The sequence below is a fragment of the Nestor notabilis genome, unplaced genomic scaffold, assembly GCF_000696875.1.
Source record: "Nestor notabilis isolate BGI_N333 unplaced genomic scaffold, ASM69687v1 scaffold23470, whole genome shotgun sequence".
Lineage (NCBI taxonomy): Eukaryota > Metazoa > Chordata > Aves > Psittaciformes > Psittacidae > Nestor > Nestor notabilis.
In genome coordinates this window covers 2131-17871 of record NW_009910007.1, presented here as the reverse complement: position 1 = coordinate 17871, position 15741 = coordinate 2131, and the positions used below count along the sequence as shown (strand labels likewise).

The 15741-nt window shown below is 41.3% G+C and overlaps 1 protein-coding gene across 1 annotated transcript; it reads left to right on the top strand.

Annotated features, from left to right (window-relative positions):
• Positions 1-27: 27 nt before the first annotated feature.
• Positions 28-13234, top strand: L2HGDH (L-2-hydroxyglutarate dehydrogenase; the record flags this gene model as incomplete). The annotated part of the gene is made up of 9 exons (XM_010023956.1): positions 28-151; positions 1519-1670; positions 4151-4282; positions 6997-7159; positions 7689-7723; positions 8484-8651; positions 10550-10707; positions 11951-12082; positions 13039-13234. Coding segments are annotated over 9 exons (1260 nt in total), but the record flags the coding sequence as incomplete, so codon positions are not given.
• Between the last annotated feature and the right edge of the window lie 2507 nt (positions 13235-15741).

The window sequence follows — 15741 nt, the reverse complement described above, 5'->3', positions numbered from 1 at the left end:
GAGCTCACCGCCCTGTCTGTCTGTCTGTCTGGCAGCACTTTCGACGTGGTGGTGGTGGGCGCGGGAATCGTGGGGCTGGCCTCGGCCAGGGAGCTCGTCAGGCGGCATCCTTCCCTCGCCTTCGCCGTGCTGGAGAAGGAGCAGGAGCTGGGTATGGCGCCGTGTGTTCCTCACCTCGGGCTCAGCAGGTGTCAGCCTGTCAGAAATCCTGTACTGAAGGGCACCCTCGCCAAAGTACTTTGTGAACGTGCATGTAAGGGGAATCCTAGAATCACAGAATGGTTTGGGTTGGAAGGGAACTTAAAGCTCATCCAGTTCCAACCCTGTGCCATGGTTTGCCCCCTTGCTGGTTTAGGCAAAGTCTATGACTGACTGTTAACTGTCAGAGCTGTAAACCACAGTCATTTGCCCTGTGATTGTGCATATCCCTGTATATGCTGTGCAAGGTGCTGTTAATTGCATGGGAGGCAATTTATCAAAGGCAAAGAACTAACAGATACTCAGGAACATGGTCACTAGTTACTGGCCCAGCATTAAATAGAGTAAAATGGCAGAGATCCCAGTGTTGTCTGCTTGCACAGGAAATATTGAGGCGCTCTTCACCTGGTCATCCATCCTGGCTTTGAAATAAGAAAGAATAAGCCCTGTTGCTTCATTGAAAGCTTTTCTGGCTCACTCAAGCACAAGCGCAGTTTCACCATAAGCAGTCTTCACTCCAAGTGCTTATGCAGATAACGCAGTCACTCAGGGTAGGTAGAAGCAACCCCAAGGGATCACATCAGTGGCTAATGCACAGTAATACCAGTGAGCCCAAGGTCTTGCTTTAAATAGCTCCACCAGCCGGGCTACACGTTCTTGAGGTGTTACGTGTATGATATGAAGTGGCTTTTTATCTCCAACATGGGATGTACATTAGGTCCATAACAGTTGTGTCAGGAATGACCTTTGGGAGTCAATATGTTATGAGGGAGAACCTGCCCAAATTACTTCAGTAAAAATGTTTGTGATACTTTTCACCTCTGTTTTACTTAGTTACAAAGAGCAAATAGCAACTTACTCCAGTTCACAAATACTTGAAAGCCTACCCAGGCTACCAGCAAATCCCTAGAAATTGTGGATTGCACAGATGTTATGTTAGAGGAGGCCTTTAAGGATGTGTTTAATTTTAAAAATTTAATTTCTTAAAATTAATTTGAACATGTACAAAATTTTGGTTGATTGGCCTGCAAGTGTCTTGGAGGAAAACCTTGTGATTATCTTTTATTCTGCCTGTTAATTCAATACACTGCAAGCTGTGATGGTTTATTATTAACTGGGTCTTGCTGTGTCAGTGTTTTTCTAGCCTTTTGAGGCCAAGGGAGGAATTGGGTTTGCTGTGCAGTTACCTTATATGAGCATCTATTGTAACACTGATTCAAGACCTTGCTTTTCTGACAGCTGAGGTAATTGGTGTGAGGAAAAGGTGTGAACTAATCGTTGGAACATGCATTTTAATAACGTACTTTTCTTACTATTTAGCTCATCACCAGAGTGGACGTAACAGTGGTGTGATTCACAGTGGAATTTACTACACCCCTGGATCTCTGAAAGCTAAGCTGTGTGTAGAGGGAGCAGCCCTCTGCTACGAGTACTGTGACCAGAAGGGAATACCGTATAAACAATGTGGGAAGGTATAGGAACTGCTGTGTGTTCTTACTGTACATTTGGAAACTGAGACTGTATAATGTAATGTTACAATGTATAGCAGAGGCCTGGTTGTGATCTTTCTCCCACAAGACGAGTTTCTGCAACGCTTACTACTTTCAGAATGAAGGTGCCTTTTTCTTTTCTTCTTTCCAGCAACTCAAATCAATTTCTTTTCTGGACCTAAATTATTTAGGTCCTTATCTGTGGGCTGAGCTAAAATATGCCAGGTAATGGTGGAAGCCAAGCCCCATGGAAGGGCACCTGTGTAGCTCCAAGGAGCATGAAGGCTCTCAGTATGTGCATACCTTATTTCTTGGCATATCAGACTCTGAAAAGACTTAAAAACAGCTCCAGATGAGACCCAGCTACATGCATTTATGCCATGTTACATCCACCTAACACAACCTGAAATGCTGGGGACAGAAGAGTGGCTGTACTGATTCATTTGAGGTCTACCCAACCCTATATCCCATTTCTGGAAGTTTCTGGAGAGACCCAGGAAGGAGTGAGAACAGGACAAGCTCTTATTAATTCTTCCAGCTTTCAACTATTTTCAGCTCAGATTAGTTTCTGAGCCTGATGTGTTTTTTCTGTGGTGACTCTCAATAGATTTATCTTCCAGGTGTCTTTCAATAAAAAGCTTTTGCATCTGAGCATACTTTGATGAGCAGTTCCACAGATCAGCAACTCACTGCTTCATTTTGCACCTGGCTCCTGCAAGCTTTATCTGAGAGCCCCTACCCCTTGTGTTAGAAGAGCTCATGAACAGTTGATCTGTGCTCACAATATCCAAGCTACATGTAATTTCATATCCTTTTCTCGCCCAAAGTTGTCCCTTCCGCTTGGTAAGTTTTACTCTGCTCAGTCATTCCTCTTAGAGAAGCTTATCATGACTCTCTCTACCCTGTCTTTGTTCTCTGACCTGTTCCTGGTTTCATGCATCTTTGATAGAAGATGAGGACCACAGTTGTGCACAGCATTCAAGGTGTGGTCAGATTCTGGATTTTTGCAGTGAAATACTATCTGTGTTCTCCTGTATCCTTACCCTCATTGTTCCTAATACTCAGTTTAGGGTTTTTCAGCTGTCACTAGGCATTGAGCTGATGTTTCCATAGGACTGTCTATCCTTACCCCAAGATCTTGGTCCTGAGTAGTAACTTTGATCTTGAATTCATCATTTTATACGTGAGGCTAAGACCACTTTTTCTGTGATCACCATTTCACATTTATATGCATTGAATTTCATCTGCCATTTTCAGTTGCTCATTCACCTTGGAAGGTCTTCTGCAGTTCTTTACAGTCAGCTCTTGTCAGAACCATCTCGAGTCACTTTAAACCATCACCTGACTTTCTCACCTCCCTGGTTGCCCCTTTCCAGGTTGCTCACAGACATCTTGGGTCTTCTTTCTCAGTCCAGCGCAGACCCTATCTGATGTGATGAGCGCCGGCCGCTTCAAGTCCCCCTAGCTCAGCACCCACGGGGAGCTGGGTGCAGATCTCACCAGCTCTGGGGTGCCGAGCAGAAATGCCTGGAAGCGGCACAGTGTTGATGGCCCCTGCACCAGTGCAGGTGGTGTTTGTCCCGGCCTGGCTGTGCTCCGTCCATTGCGATTCTGGTCACAAGATGGCACTGTGGATTTGTACAGCAATACACCTGTTGTGACAGGCCTGCTCTCAACTCAAAGCCCAAGAAAGCAGACTTGCTCGGTAGGAGTAAATTCGAAGTTGGATAAGGTTAGCTGACCCAGCAGCATTGTTGGTCCTTCGCTGACACTAAATTTGTGTACTTCCTCATCGCATTCCCCGGCAGTGTTTGTTCCGGGAGAGATGATGGTGAGGCTTTACAGCAAGTCCTACATAAAGCAGCCCCAGGTTTGGAGAACTTAGTGACTTCTCAAACACAGAAGAGCCTGTGTCAGACTTGAGCTATGCCTGGAAGTAGCAAGGTCTGTGCAAACCTGACACAGGTCATTCATAGCCTGATAAATCTCTTGCAGTAGCTGTGAGCTGACTACATGGTTCAACAAAGTGAAGCTGGTATAGTTCAGTTCAGACACCATGTGAGAACATGGTGTTACTCTGTTATCGAGACTGAGATTTGTACAACTTGGGTTAGTTCGGTTTTATTTCTGGAAGCATCACAGTGTCTCTTTAAAATAATATTCTCTTCTTTGACATTCAGATTTGTAGTCTGGTAGTTTTAGTAGATATTATCCATTGATAGTAGCTTAAACTACAGTTTAACATTTGGTTTTCACTCTCCTTAATGTATTAATGCTTTTTCAGTAATAATTGGTATTTATAGAATCTTGTGCAACTAATGGCACAAATGACATTTCCCCCTCATTGGATTAGAATTCACTGTTCACTCACTATTGTTTGCTTGTTAGCTTGGGCTTGATGCCAGACCTGAACTGTCTGTGTGTGTTTTGCTCACTGGTCTGCCGTGTTATCTTTTCTGAAGCTAATTGTAGCTGTTGAACAAGATGAAATTCCAAGACTCAAAGCTCTGTATGAAAGAGGGCTGCAGAACAATGTCCCAGGTCTGAAACTGATTGGAACAAAAGAAATACAAGCAAAAGAACCCTTCTGCAGGGTAAGAGATTGCATACTTTTAATTAGCATGTAAGATCTCAGTTTCTCAGGTGACATTGTTTTTTAATTTAACATAAATATGTTTCTGGTCTTAAAGTAATTTGCATGGGGGACAAGTTCAAAAGAGATATAATTGTCAACAAAAATAAATGTATCCATTTATTTCTGGAACTTTTTAGCTCAACCCAATCCTTCACATGCTTTTGCCATTACATACAGATCAGATCAGGTCTAATACAACATAAGGTGGTGTCGCGGAATCATTGGTGACACTTTCTCCCCAGGTTTCTCCTGCTCACCTCTTCTTGTTCTCTTACTTGTCAGTTCATAATTAATTAGTTCTCCATATGCTGAAGGTATATAGAGTTGCCACTGCTCTAATTGCACATGGGGGCTGCTTCCTAAGGGCCAGCATTCACAAACTGGAGAGCAAGTAATCCATTTCACTTGCAGCCTACAAAAGGAATCAGGTTTATCTGAGTCAAAGTAGGAGTCTGCAGTCCCTTAATCCTTCTGCAGGACTGAATTTATAGGAAAATGGACAGAGCCTACAAATTGTTCAGACTTCATTCTGTTCTCAGCTTTACCCAGAGGTGTCCTCCCTGACGTATGTATGTGCTCAGAAACAAAACCAACCAACAAAACAAAAAGCTCAACCCAAAACAAATAAAAAAAAACCAATGCTCCTATCAATGATGATTTTTTTTTTTCCCTCCTAAATTTAATCTGTAATTATTCCCCCTTCAAGGGGGAGATGGTTCAAGGCCAGGTTGGACAGGGCTTTGAGGAACCTAGTCTAGTGGAAGGTGTGGCAAAGGTGCTGGAACTGGATGATGTTAAGGTCCCTTCCAACCCAAATCATTCTGTGATTCTCCTTGCAGGTGCTTGCTTGTATGTTTTTGTGGTTGATAGGCAGATTTACCTTCACCCAGGTTACAGCTGCTCTATCTGAGATTATGCTGAGATGATTCTGCTCATTCCCATTAAAATTATTTACCATACAATAAAGCTTGATAATAAGACTTCCATCTGTAAGTGCAGATTGGGATCAAGCCAGTTTCAATCCAGTTGCTTCCTACACATGTGGTTGTTGTGTAGCACTTCTCAGCCTGTTTATTTTCACAGCAGGAGAAATGTGGGCAATTTATGGAGCACAGATTTGTTGTTGTTTAATGTGTCTTTGGTTGCAAGGAAAACCTGGATGTAAATTCCCCATGTTGTTTCATCTGGCAGCTTGCTTTTGGTGTCGCTGTACGACTCTCTGTGAGTGGTTGTAGATACAGACAGAAATTTTCTGGAGAGGAATCTTTTTTTTTTTTTCCCCTGTAAACATTTTGTATCGGCTCCTTAAAACATTGTTTGCTTGTTCAAGATCCAGCTGAGTATTTTCTTCTGCAAAGGAGTAGATTCAGATGGTTCTTTCTTAATTTACCTTGGTTTCCTGAGCTGAGCCCTTTAATTGTAAGCAAATGGCACGTGAATGGTGTTATCATAGAATCACAGAATGATAGAATGGTTTGGGTTTGGAAGAGACCTTAAAACCCATCCAGTTCTACCCCCACTGCCACAGGCAGGGACACCTTCCACTAGAGCGGGTTGCTCCAAGCCCCGTCCAACCTGCCCTTGAACCCTGCTACTGATGGGGCAGCCACAGCTTCTCTGGGCAAAATGTGCCAGGGCCTCAACACCCTCACAGGGAAGAACTTCTTCCTGATATCAAATCTAAATCTTCCCTCTTTCAGTTTAAAGCAATTCCCCCTTGTTCAGTCCCTACAGGACCTTGTAAAAAGTCCCTCTCCACGTTTCTTATCAGCCCCTTGGAAGAGTCTCTAAAGTCTCCCCAGAGCCTTCTGTTTTCGAGGCTGAACAACCCCAGCTCTCTCAGCCTGTCTGTCTATCAAATAGAAATAAAGAGTTTATGTAAAATACAGTTTTACCAACCATTCTGGTTGTCTTGGGCATGTGACTGGCCCCTGCTATTGTAGTATCTCAGTGGCTGACAATCTTTTAATGTAGTCACACTTGCAGCATCTCTCGGAGATAAAGCAGTGCTACTATCCTTATCTTAGAGCCAGAACTAGGAAAATATTGTGATGACATCTAGCATGATAAAAATTATGTGAGAAACCGAGCCTCTTCTGAGTAAATATAGTAAAGCGTCTCTAAGAAACATTAAGAATTACAGCTACACACTGGGCTTGACGCTTGCTTTCTGCTAAGACAAGTGTAGGCTGTTGTCTAAATAAGGCACTTTTCTCTCAGATATGCAGTGCAGTAACTCTTGCACCTTGGCTAGACTGTATTTTTTAGCCTTGCAAGAGGCATTGGCAACAGCCATGCACCAGGTAGAGCTCCCAAGTGACCATTTGAAGGTGGAATTGCATAGTGCATAGTGAAAAATGATAAGTAGCTATTAGCTGAAGCAAAGGCTGGGTAACCTGTTTTATCATTAAGCACTTTGTTGAGGAGACTGATTTATGCTGTAGTTACACGATTACTTAATCCACTGTAAGTAGTTTTTGCCATACTAGTTGTCAGCAAACACTAACATTGGAGCTGGCATGTGGAGAGGCTAGAAACAAGCAGGCAGGGATAGGGAAGCAGCAGGACTCACTTCTCCACTGCAGCGCACATCATTCCAGATGAAATAGTCTCTGTATTGAAGACCAAAGTCCACATACATCCTTCCCTATTCTTATGTATATACTGTTTCAGGGTCTGATGGCCCTTGATTCTCCATATACTGGCATTGTGAATTATAAACAAGTGGCCCAATCCTATGCAGAAGATTTCCAGGAAGCAGGTGGGACAATCTTGACTGATTTTGAAGTTACAAACATGGAGATGGCTAAAGAAAGTTCTTCAGAAAGTGAAGATGGTAAGGCAAGTTTTTTTCCTTCATTTACTACAATCCTGCCAAAGGTTTTGCTGAAAACACATTTGTTTTAACTGAAATGACATTTCTGAACCTTTCTGTCCTGTGGGAATGAGACAAAAGGTAAAATTATGTTAGTAAGATTATTGAGCAAGCTTTGTTTTGGTTTTTTTTCAGGCAGGTCACCCTTCACCTGAAACATTTAAAGGTGATGGAATAAAATTATAGTAAAATTGAGGAAGAAGGTTGTTATTTCCTATTAAAATCAGATTTAGCTGAATATTGCATTTTTATTCTTGTAGTAGTGCTTTTTCTTTATCCTGGAAGCCAGGTTGGATCTGTGCTAGTACACATATGGAAGAATAAAAAAATCCCTATTAATTCATACACTTATGTCCAACATCTGTTACGTCCAACAGTAGTTGCTCCATAGCTTGAAGATATTCCAGTGGAAGAATCCTTCATTGTGACAAGCTGCTTGTTCTGTCAGTTCTCTGTTATTAATTCCTTCTCTTGTCTAATTCTGTGACAGGACTGAAATACCCAGTCATTGTTAGGAACTCAAAGGTAAGAACTAAGCTGAAGATTTAATTGCTTTATAGGAAGCTGTTTCTCATTTTCTTAAGAATTTTTGTTGAGTCCTGGTGGATTATTCAGCTCTCTAAAAACAGTTAAAAGATGCTGTTCAGTAACATGATCAGTGTCATCTAGGACTGCTTCTATAAAACAGCTGCAATCAATTCTTAATTGATTAATTCTTGGGGGTCCAACATAAGAAATATGTGGACCTTTGGAGAGAGTCCAGAGAGGGACACGAAGATGCTCAGGGGGATGGAGCACCTAATCTATATCTCCCCTCTTTCAGTTTAAAGCCATTCCCCCTTGTCCTGTCCCTACATGTCCTTGTAAAAAGTCTCTCTCCAGATTTCTTGTCGGCCCTTTAAGCACTGAAAGCTGCTATAAGGTCTCCCCAGAGCCTTCTCCAGGCTGAACAACCCCAGCTCTCTCAGCCTTTCTCCATATGAGAGATGCTCCAGCCCTCAGAGCATCTTTGTGGCCTTCTCTGGACTTGCTCCAACAGGTCCAAATCCTTATTCTGGGGCCCTAGAGCTGGACATAGTACTGCAGGTGGAGTCTCACGAGAGTGGAGTAAAGGGAGAGAATAGTACAAATGAAACAAATATTTTTCCCTCCTGAAAATATGTTTGGTTTTCTTTCTGGCCTTGACTCATTTTCTTCCAAAGCTGGTAGGTGATGGGTGGTTTTTTTAGTAGGTATGTTGCATTTTTATGTGGTTTATATTTTGTTTTGTTTTGTTTTTCCACAGGGTGAGGAAATCTACTGTCGGCACATTGTGACCTGTGCAGGACTTTACTCAGACCGCCTGTCTGAGATCAGTGGCTGCAGCCCTGAACCTCGTATTATACCCTTTCGTGGAGATTATTTGGTGCTAAAACCAGAGAAGTCTTACATGGTTAAAGGAAATATCTATCCAGTATGTACTCTCTTCTTTGTCTTTCCTGGTGTACTCTAAGAAATGCTAAACCTACAGAAATACGGGCAGTATTTCATGGTTTTTTCTGTTAGACTGCAGACAGTGATGTGGGTGTAGATTCAATTGCTTTCTGACACGACAGCTTGTTTTTGTTAATTCTTGAGGAACAGGTAGAAGTACCACGAGGGAAACTATAGCTAGTCTTTTTTCTGTTGTCATTTGTGTTTCGTGTTGGGGTATTGTTGTTGTTGTTGTTGTTGTCTGGTTTTGTTGTTTTAATAGCGAAAGAATGAAATGTACAGCATGATAGCCCCATGTCCACAAAAGCCTGGCTTCTTTCTGTTATAAAGTAAATCTGTAGGCAGGATTCAGAAGTCAGTGAGGTACAACAGTAAATAACTAACTACTTAGACCTAGAGTCTAATCTTGTGTGCTAGTACCCAAAGCTCAGATTTAGATATGTGCCTCTCAACATCATCTTTGAATTGGCTTTACTTTGTATGACAAAAAATAGATGCAGGAGGAAGAGTACAAGCTTTCTACCCCATTTAATATAGACAAATAGTGTGATGAAGACAAAAAATGAAGTTATCAAGCAAGAAGAGGGAATTCCTAGGGCAGGATTTTAACTCAAGCAGTACACTGAAGTAATGCCTTTCAAATATGAACTTAGATTTCCCTGCTAAACACTGGAGTAGGTCACCCTAGAAAAATTGTGGAACCCTGGGCATGGGGAATTTGTCTGACTTCATCTCACCTGGGAATTATTGAAGATCCTGTCTTGAAATGGGAGGGAGGAACTGGCTGGGATGTGAGGATACCTTCCAGCCTTTTCCCATGGCTGTGTGAGGATAGCTTGTACCACTTGATTTTTTTTTTTTTTTGTGGGGGGGGGGTTAGTATGGCCAAATAATGGTATTAAGATCAGGAAATTGCTTGATTCTTACTGATACTTAGTGATTCTTAGTGATTACTGAAAATGTAGTGTAGCTTGTGGAATGGTTGCAGTAAGCTGCAAAAGTATGAAAAGCATATTTTAAACAGAAAAATCAGTCACTGAATACAGAAAAGGAATATATCTTAAATCACTTCTCAATCATAGCAGTACTGTTTTTTGAGAAATACCCAATGCTTGCTATGTTCAGACTACAACACAGTCACCTCTTCTAAATAGCTAAAGATCAGTACACGAGGAAGTGTGCTTGTTTCATACCTGTATCTGCATAGTGACAGCTTATTTCTGCTTCAGCCTCTGCACACAAGTACACTGTATTCTATTTGCAAACAAAAACGAAACTCCATTATTAGCATTCATCAGGCTTGCTAATGACATGTTATTTTAAGCCATACGGAATGATGAGGTTTTGCTAATATTTTATAATCTATTTTATTGCAGTATAATTACTGCTGGTGAATAGCATTAGTGCGTTGTTGGTTTTGTTGTGGCTTGACTTACATCCTGAGAAATCATGTGTACTTTTTTTTCCTGTTGTTTGTTTTGCAGTCTTACTTGGCCCTGCTTAGTTCTATATTGGTTTAAATTAGTTATGTGCTATAACTGCACAATTACCGAGCAGAAAAACCTGCACAGGAGCCAATTGTCTGGTTCTATGACTCGAATTTTGTTGTAGTGATTGGAAATAAAATGGCAAATTTACTTCTTTTTTCACTTTTTCATTTGAAAATAGTTATTTCCCTTTATTGGGAGGACAAGTCCTTTACTGTGCTTTGGTTTGTTTCATTCAGTCTCTCACACATTAAACTGTAAATGTCTGTGCTTTCCTCCTCACGACTGTTTTCCATGCTTCCTGGATGAATTTGTTCACCTTAAGTGGTTGCGCGGCTCTTCCTCTTATCTTGTTTGCAACAACTGTAATAACTCTTGTATCTCACTTTAGGTTCCCAATCCTCGGTTCCCTTTTCTGGGATTTCACTTCACACCGAGAATGGATGGCAGTGTGTGGCTTGGTCCTAATGCAGTATTAGCCTTCAAGCGAGAGGGCTACAAATTGTTTGATTTCAACACTGGAGACTTTTTAGATGCTGTGTCGTACAGGTAATAGCTTGTCTTTTTGTCTGCTGAACACAGGTATTTAAATGTCATTAGATGTCCAATTGTGACTCCGTAGAAGCTAGTTCTTGTCAAAAAGCCTGGTTTTACCAAGTTTTTTGTGTTTTTAAAGACAGATGTGCTGATGAGGGCAGACTTCTTCAAGACATTTGACTTCATGTGACCTAATATTTTAATTTTCATAAATTACCAAGACATGTCTCAGCTGGTCTGAGAATGTGCCTGCTCATCAGAAGGTACTGGTCAGCCATGTTGCTGCTACTGGAGCTCTTCCAGGATTGGTTTTGGTCCAATGCAGTGTAGTATTTTAATCAGCCTTGTCAGTATGATTAAAATACTTGCAGAAGATGTTCAGAAGAGAGAACACAGAGTGGTCTGGATTGCCATGTTAAACTTTATCAGACCATCAGTATATATTTAAAAAATGTCCGGCTGCCAAGGAAATAATGTTAAGAGCCATGAACTGAGGCCAGGAAGCTGTCTTAGAAAGCATGTCAGAGAAATTGGGAATCATTGCCAAACCACAAACAGAAATGAACAGAGTATCTGTGGAAGTTGAGACAAATCTTGCTTCTCTATGAGGGGCTGGACAGACCATGACAAAGTGTTCAATTTTAGAAATTGGACGAAAAAGTAAATACTGGGGAGATCCAAGGAGAGGCTGAACTGGTCAGAGAACTGGAAACCCCCTTTCTGGAAAGCAGTTCAACTTAATGCAGTTTATTAAAGAGTCAAAAACATAGTGATTATTGTCTGTAGAATTTTATACTGGAAGACTTGAAGAAAGCAAAGCAAGGAAACAAGATTTGCAAAGACATAGCAAGATTCATTGGCTGAAAACTGAGGGGTTTAGGAGTATGGTGATCTTGTCAGAATGATTGTGGGAAAACAAGGCTCAAGCAGCATGTCTGCCTTCCCTCATGCACACAGGGCTTCAGTCTCTTGCCATTTGACTGGACCAGAGAAAAATCCTGGACATAGAAGGGACTGGAGTTCAGAGTTAATTCTCAGAGAAAGGATGTAAATGCAATGCTGCAGGTCTGTAAGCAAGGTTTGTTGAAGCAGGGAAGGAAAACCATGTATTTCTCAAGTAGAAAGCATGATCAGATTACTGATGTTGGGAATGGGAACTTTAGCCATGTAGTTGGATTTGATACCTTCTTAGTTTGATGTGGCTACATTCATTCGGAATATTTGTTCTTAGTGCACTTATTTTTTCTCTCTCCAGTGGGTTATGGAAGCTTGTGCTGAGAAACGTGTCTTACGGAATGAGTGAAATGTACAGAGCATGTTTCCTGAGTGCACAGGTGAAGCAACTGCAGAAGTTCATCCCTGAGGTCACTGTCAATGATGTACTTAGGTAAAGAAAACATTTCCTGTTACACCCAGTGTTACTATATTGTTAAACAGTTTTTAACAGTAGCAAAGGTAGCATTAGCTTACTCCCTCCACCAAAATATGCTACCAAAGCAAAGAAGCATTTCCATACTTTCCACAGGAAAGCCTTTTGCGTTTGCTTGTGTGCAGTCAAGTTTGATGAATATTTGTGTGACTTTCTGCACCCTCCATAGGCTGAAATTCACAGCTGTGACATATTCACCAAAAAGACACTTTATCCTGGTGACACATTCAGTAGCCTGAACATAAACTGAGTTCACAAAGAAAGCAAAACACTGATGAAATTCAGAGTAGAAGCCAGACTGAGTTGCTGTTGGGTGAATACTTAGTTTCATCATCTCAGTAAAACTATATTCACCTTCTTACTGTGTGGAGAGAGAAACTAATTCAGAGGAGTTTAAAAATGCTAAGGAACTGCAGAGACTTGTGAGGAAAGATGAGGCATTTTAAATACATAGGGATGGATGGATTTAACTGTCCAAACATTTGCAGGGAGAAAATCCAGAATAAGAAAAGCTTGAGCATGGTAAAAGGGAGTTATCCAGCTCAGGCACTATACCACTGGCATGAAATTAGTGTTTGATAAGGCTTGCTGTTTCAAAACAAAGGGTTTCCATTTTGAAAAGACAGGACATGTTTGTGTTTGTGGGAAGGAGAGTAACTTCACAACCAGGAAAGATACAGAAGAACCTCTGCTTGGCGCTCTGCCCTCATTTTATGGTAGTGACTGCGAGACATCTTCCACTCTGCATCACAAGTGTTAAACTTCCTTGTGCTCGCCCAAAAGCCTCACTAGGCTTTGACTCCGTGCTCTGCCCTCCTTATTGTTTTCCTGGGCACCTTTACAAGGTCATGATTGATTTTCTGACTTCAGAAAACATTTTCTTTGTGATGATGAGCCCATCCTTTATTTTGCAGGGGTCCGTCCGGAGTGAGAGCTCAAGCATTGGACAGTGATGGAAATTTGGTAGATGACTTTGTATTTGATGGAGGCAGTGGAGATATTGGAAGCAGAATTCTTCATGTCAGAAATGCCCCTTCTCCTGCTGCTACCTCCTCCCTTGCCATCGCAAAAATGATTGCAGATGAAGTGAAGCAAAGATTTGAATTGTGAATGATTGGCAGGTGTAGTGGGGTTCTACCCCTCTTGTATGTGTAGCATCTTGTCTGCATTGAATGAACTCCACAGCCTTTAATGGCAAAGATAAAACAGGCAAAGTGGCACTTGCAAGACCAGCACTGGTACAGCAAACCCAGTATTTGAAATGTTTGCCTTTGCCAGCCCGCAACTTCTCAGCTTCATGAATATAGGAGTTGTGGTGCCTGGTCAGGCCTGGTGTGGTACAGCCGTCTGCAAGAAAGAAACAGACATCCCTGTTGGCAGTAAAGGTTTGTCCACCTGAACAGGAACAGCCTGTGCAGGGGCTTGTGCCACATGCAACATGAGAGTCTCTCCAACCATGGTGGGCCTTTAGGTGAAGCAGGAAGAGCCTCTGTGGTGGGGTTGGCCACATGGACTTCCCATGCCTCAGGTCTGAACACTGCTGCCTTGTCGCACTCTGGAGAGGTGGTTGGTCCTCTAAAAAAACACAGGCATGGAGTGTTTCTCTGTGTGCTTTGACTCTGACTCCATTTAAATTGGAGTCTACAGTTCCCTAGCTTACATTAAATTAAGGGAGATAGGAGGATAAGCCCTGCTTAAGGGTTCTGCTGATATAGAATTAAGGGCTTTATCAAAGACTGAAAACAATATTTACAGCCTTCTACATGAACATAGAGTATTTCACAGTAAAATAAGCCTAATAGGGATTACCAAATCCCAGTCGATTTAGATACACAGTTCAGATATGCTGTCTATCTGATCACTGTCTGTATTTTTTTATAAATCTGAAATTAAAATGTATACATAAACAGTTATTTTTTATTTAACTTAAATCTGAGAAGTCAGCACTAATCAGAAACTACTTCAGTGGTTTTGGGTTCGGGTTATTTTTCCATTTGAATACAAGTAATGCCAAACGAGCTTATCTTTGTGCAGCATGTTGAGCAATCCGGTGGAAATGGTCTATGTAAAAGCAAATGTGAAGGGAGGGAAGCTACAGAAACCTGTCTTAATTGAGTCATGTTGCATACTGCAACATACTTCCCTTGGAGCCCAAACAGTAATGAGTCAGGAAGGCTCCCCATTTTCCACATGCCTGGCAAGAGGGAAGTATAGAGGGTGCTGGTTACTCCTCTGGGCTCTTACTGATACTTGCAGTTTTATCAAAGCTCACCTGGAAGAAAGTCAGTGTGGAGACCGTGCTTTACACTAGGGAGAGATGTTCAACAAGTTTGGTACTAAACTAACTGAGTATCTTGGTATGTTCTGCATAATTGGTACAAAAAAGAATTATGTGGCCTCAGGGACACAGTACTTGAGAACACCTTTAAAGCAGATGTTCACAGGATGTTGGGTAATACAGATAATTGTGGGTAGTTTGCTACCAGGCAATTTGCCATACGTTTTTTTTTTTTAAGTTATATTCTGTACTGCTCTGATGATAGGCACAAGGGAGTTTGTTAGCACAGGAGCTCAGGTGTGCTAGCTGATGGTTTTACTGTACAGAGCTGAGCCGCTTTTGAGAGAGAAAGGGCTTAACCTATCTTTACTTAACTTTATTTTTTCCTGGTGACATCTACTTTACCAGAAAAGTGATTCCTGTATAAGGACAACCTGGAAATTCAAGCAATAAGCCTTTGAAAGAAAAACTTTGGACGTTATTCTTGGCCACACCATTAGACAGAGATTCAGATATTCTGAATGCTAAAATGTCATACGGCTGTGTAAAAGTTCTGTCTTCACAATGGAACAATCATATCTTCACTCCCCACCAGGAGTGTTGCCTATCAACAGTAAATACTACAAAAGGATTGCAAAAGCAACTTCCTCCCACATGAGGTGTGGCCCTAACATGTATTAACAGAATAAAGAACATTAAAATGTGAAGCAGTCATATACTGTGGTGAATCGTAAGTCAGCACATTTAACTGGGCTTTTTTGCTGTCAGGAGGTGATTATTTTTGGGCAGAGTTTAACTGAAGCTTTTAAATTATGAATCTTTATGTAGTGTTCTGTGAAATGTTTATATTTTTAGCGATAAAGTTATAAACCTTTTTTAAAGGTATAACTTCAGAGAATTATGATAATGGGGTTTCAAATATAAATCTTGTTGCCCACAAAGTGTGAAAATGTATGAATGTGTTTTCCAAAGGGGTCTAATTCACATGGGTGGCTTCATAACTGCACCTTTATTATGATTTAAGTAGTGGTTTGGGGTTTGTTTTATTTTTAATTGCTGTAAAGTCTGTGTATTTCTCCTGACTTACAGAAAAGTTTCATTGATAGTTGCTAATCCTCACCTGAATTAGGCACGATATAGCTCTGTATAGTAGGAATTACTTTATTTGGAGGGAAACACATGACCAAACTTGTCTTCCTAAAGTACCTGTATCTTATCTATGCTTATCACACTTCACAGCGTTTTCTCACACCAGTATGTATGTGCAGACAGAACTAGTCTTAAGCCTGATCTGGACCTGTAGTGGCACGTGGAATGGTAATTTCTGAAACTGTGAATA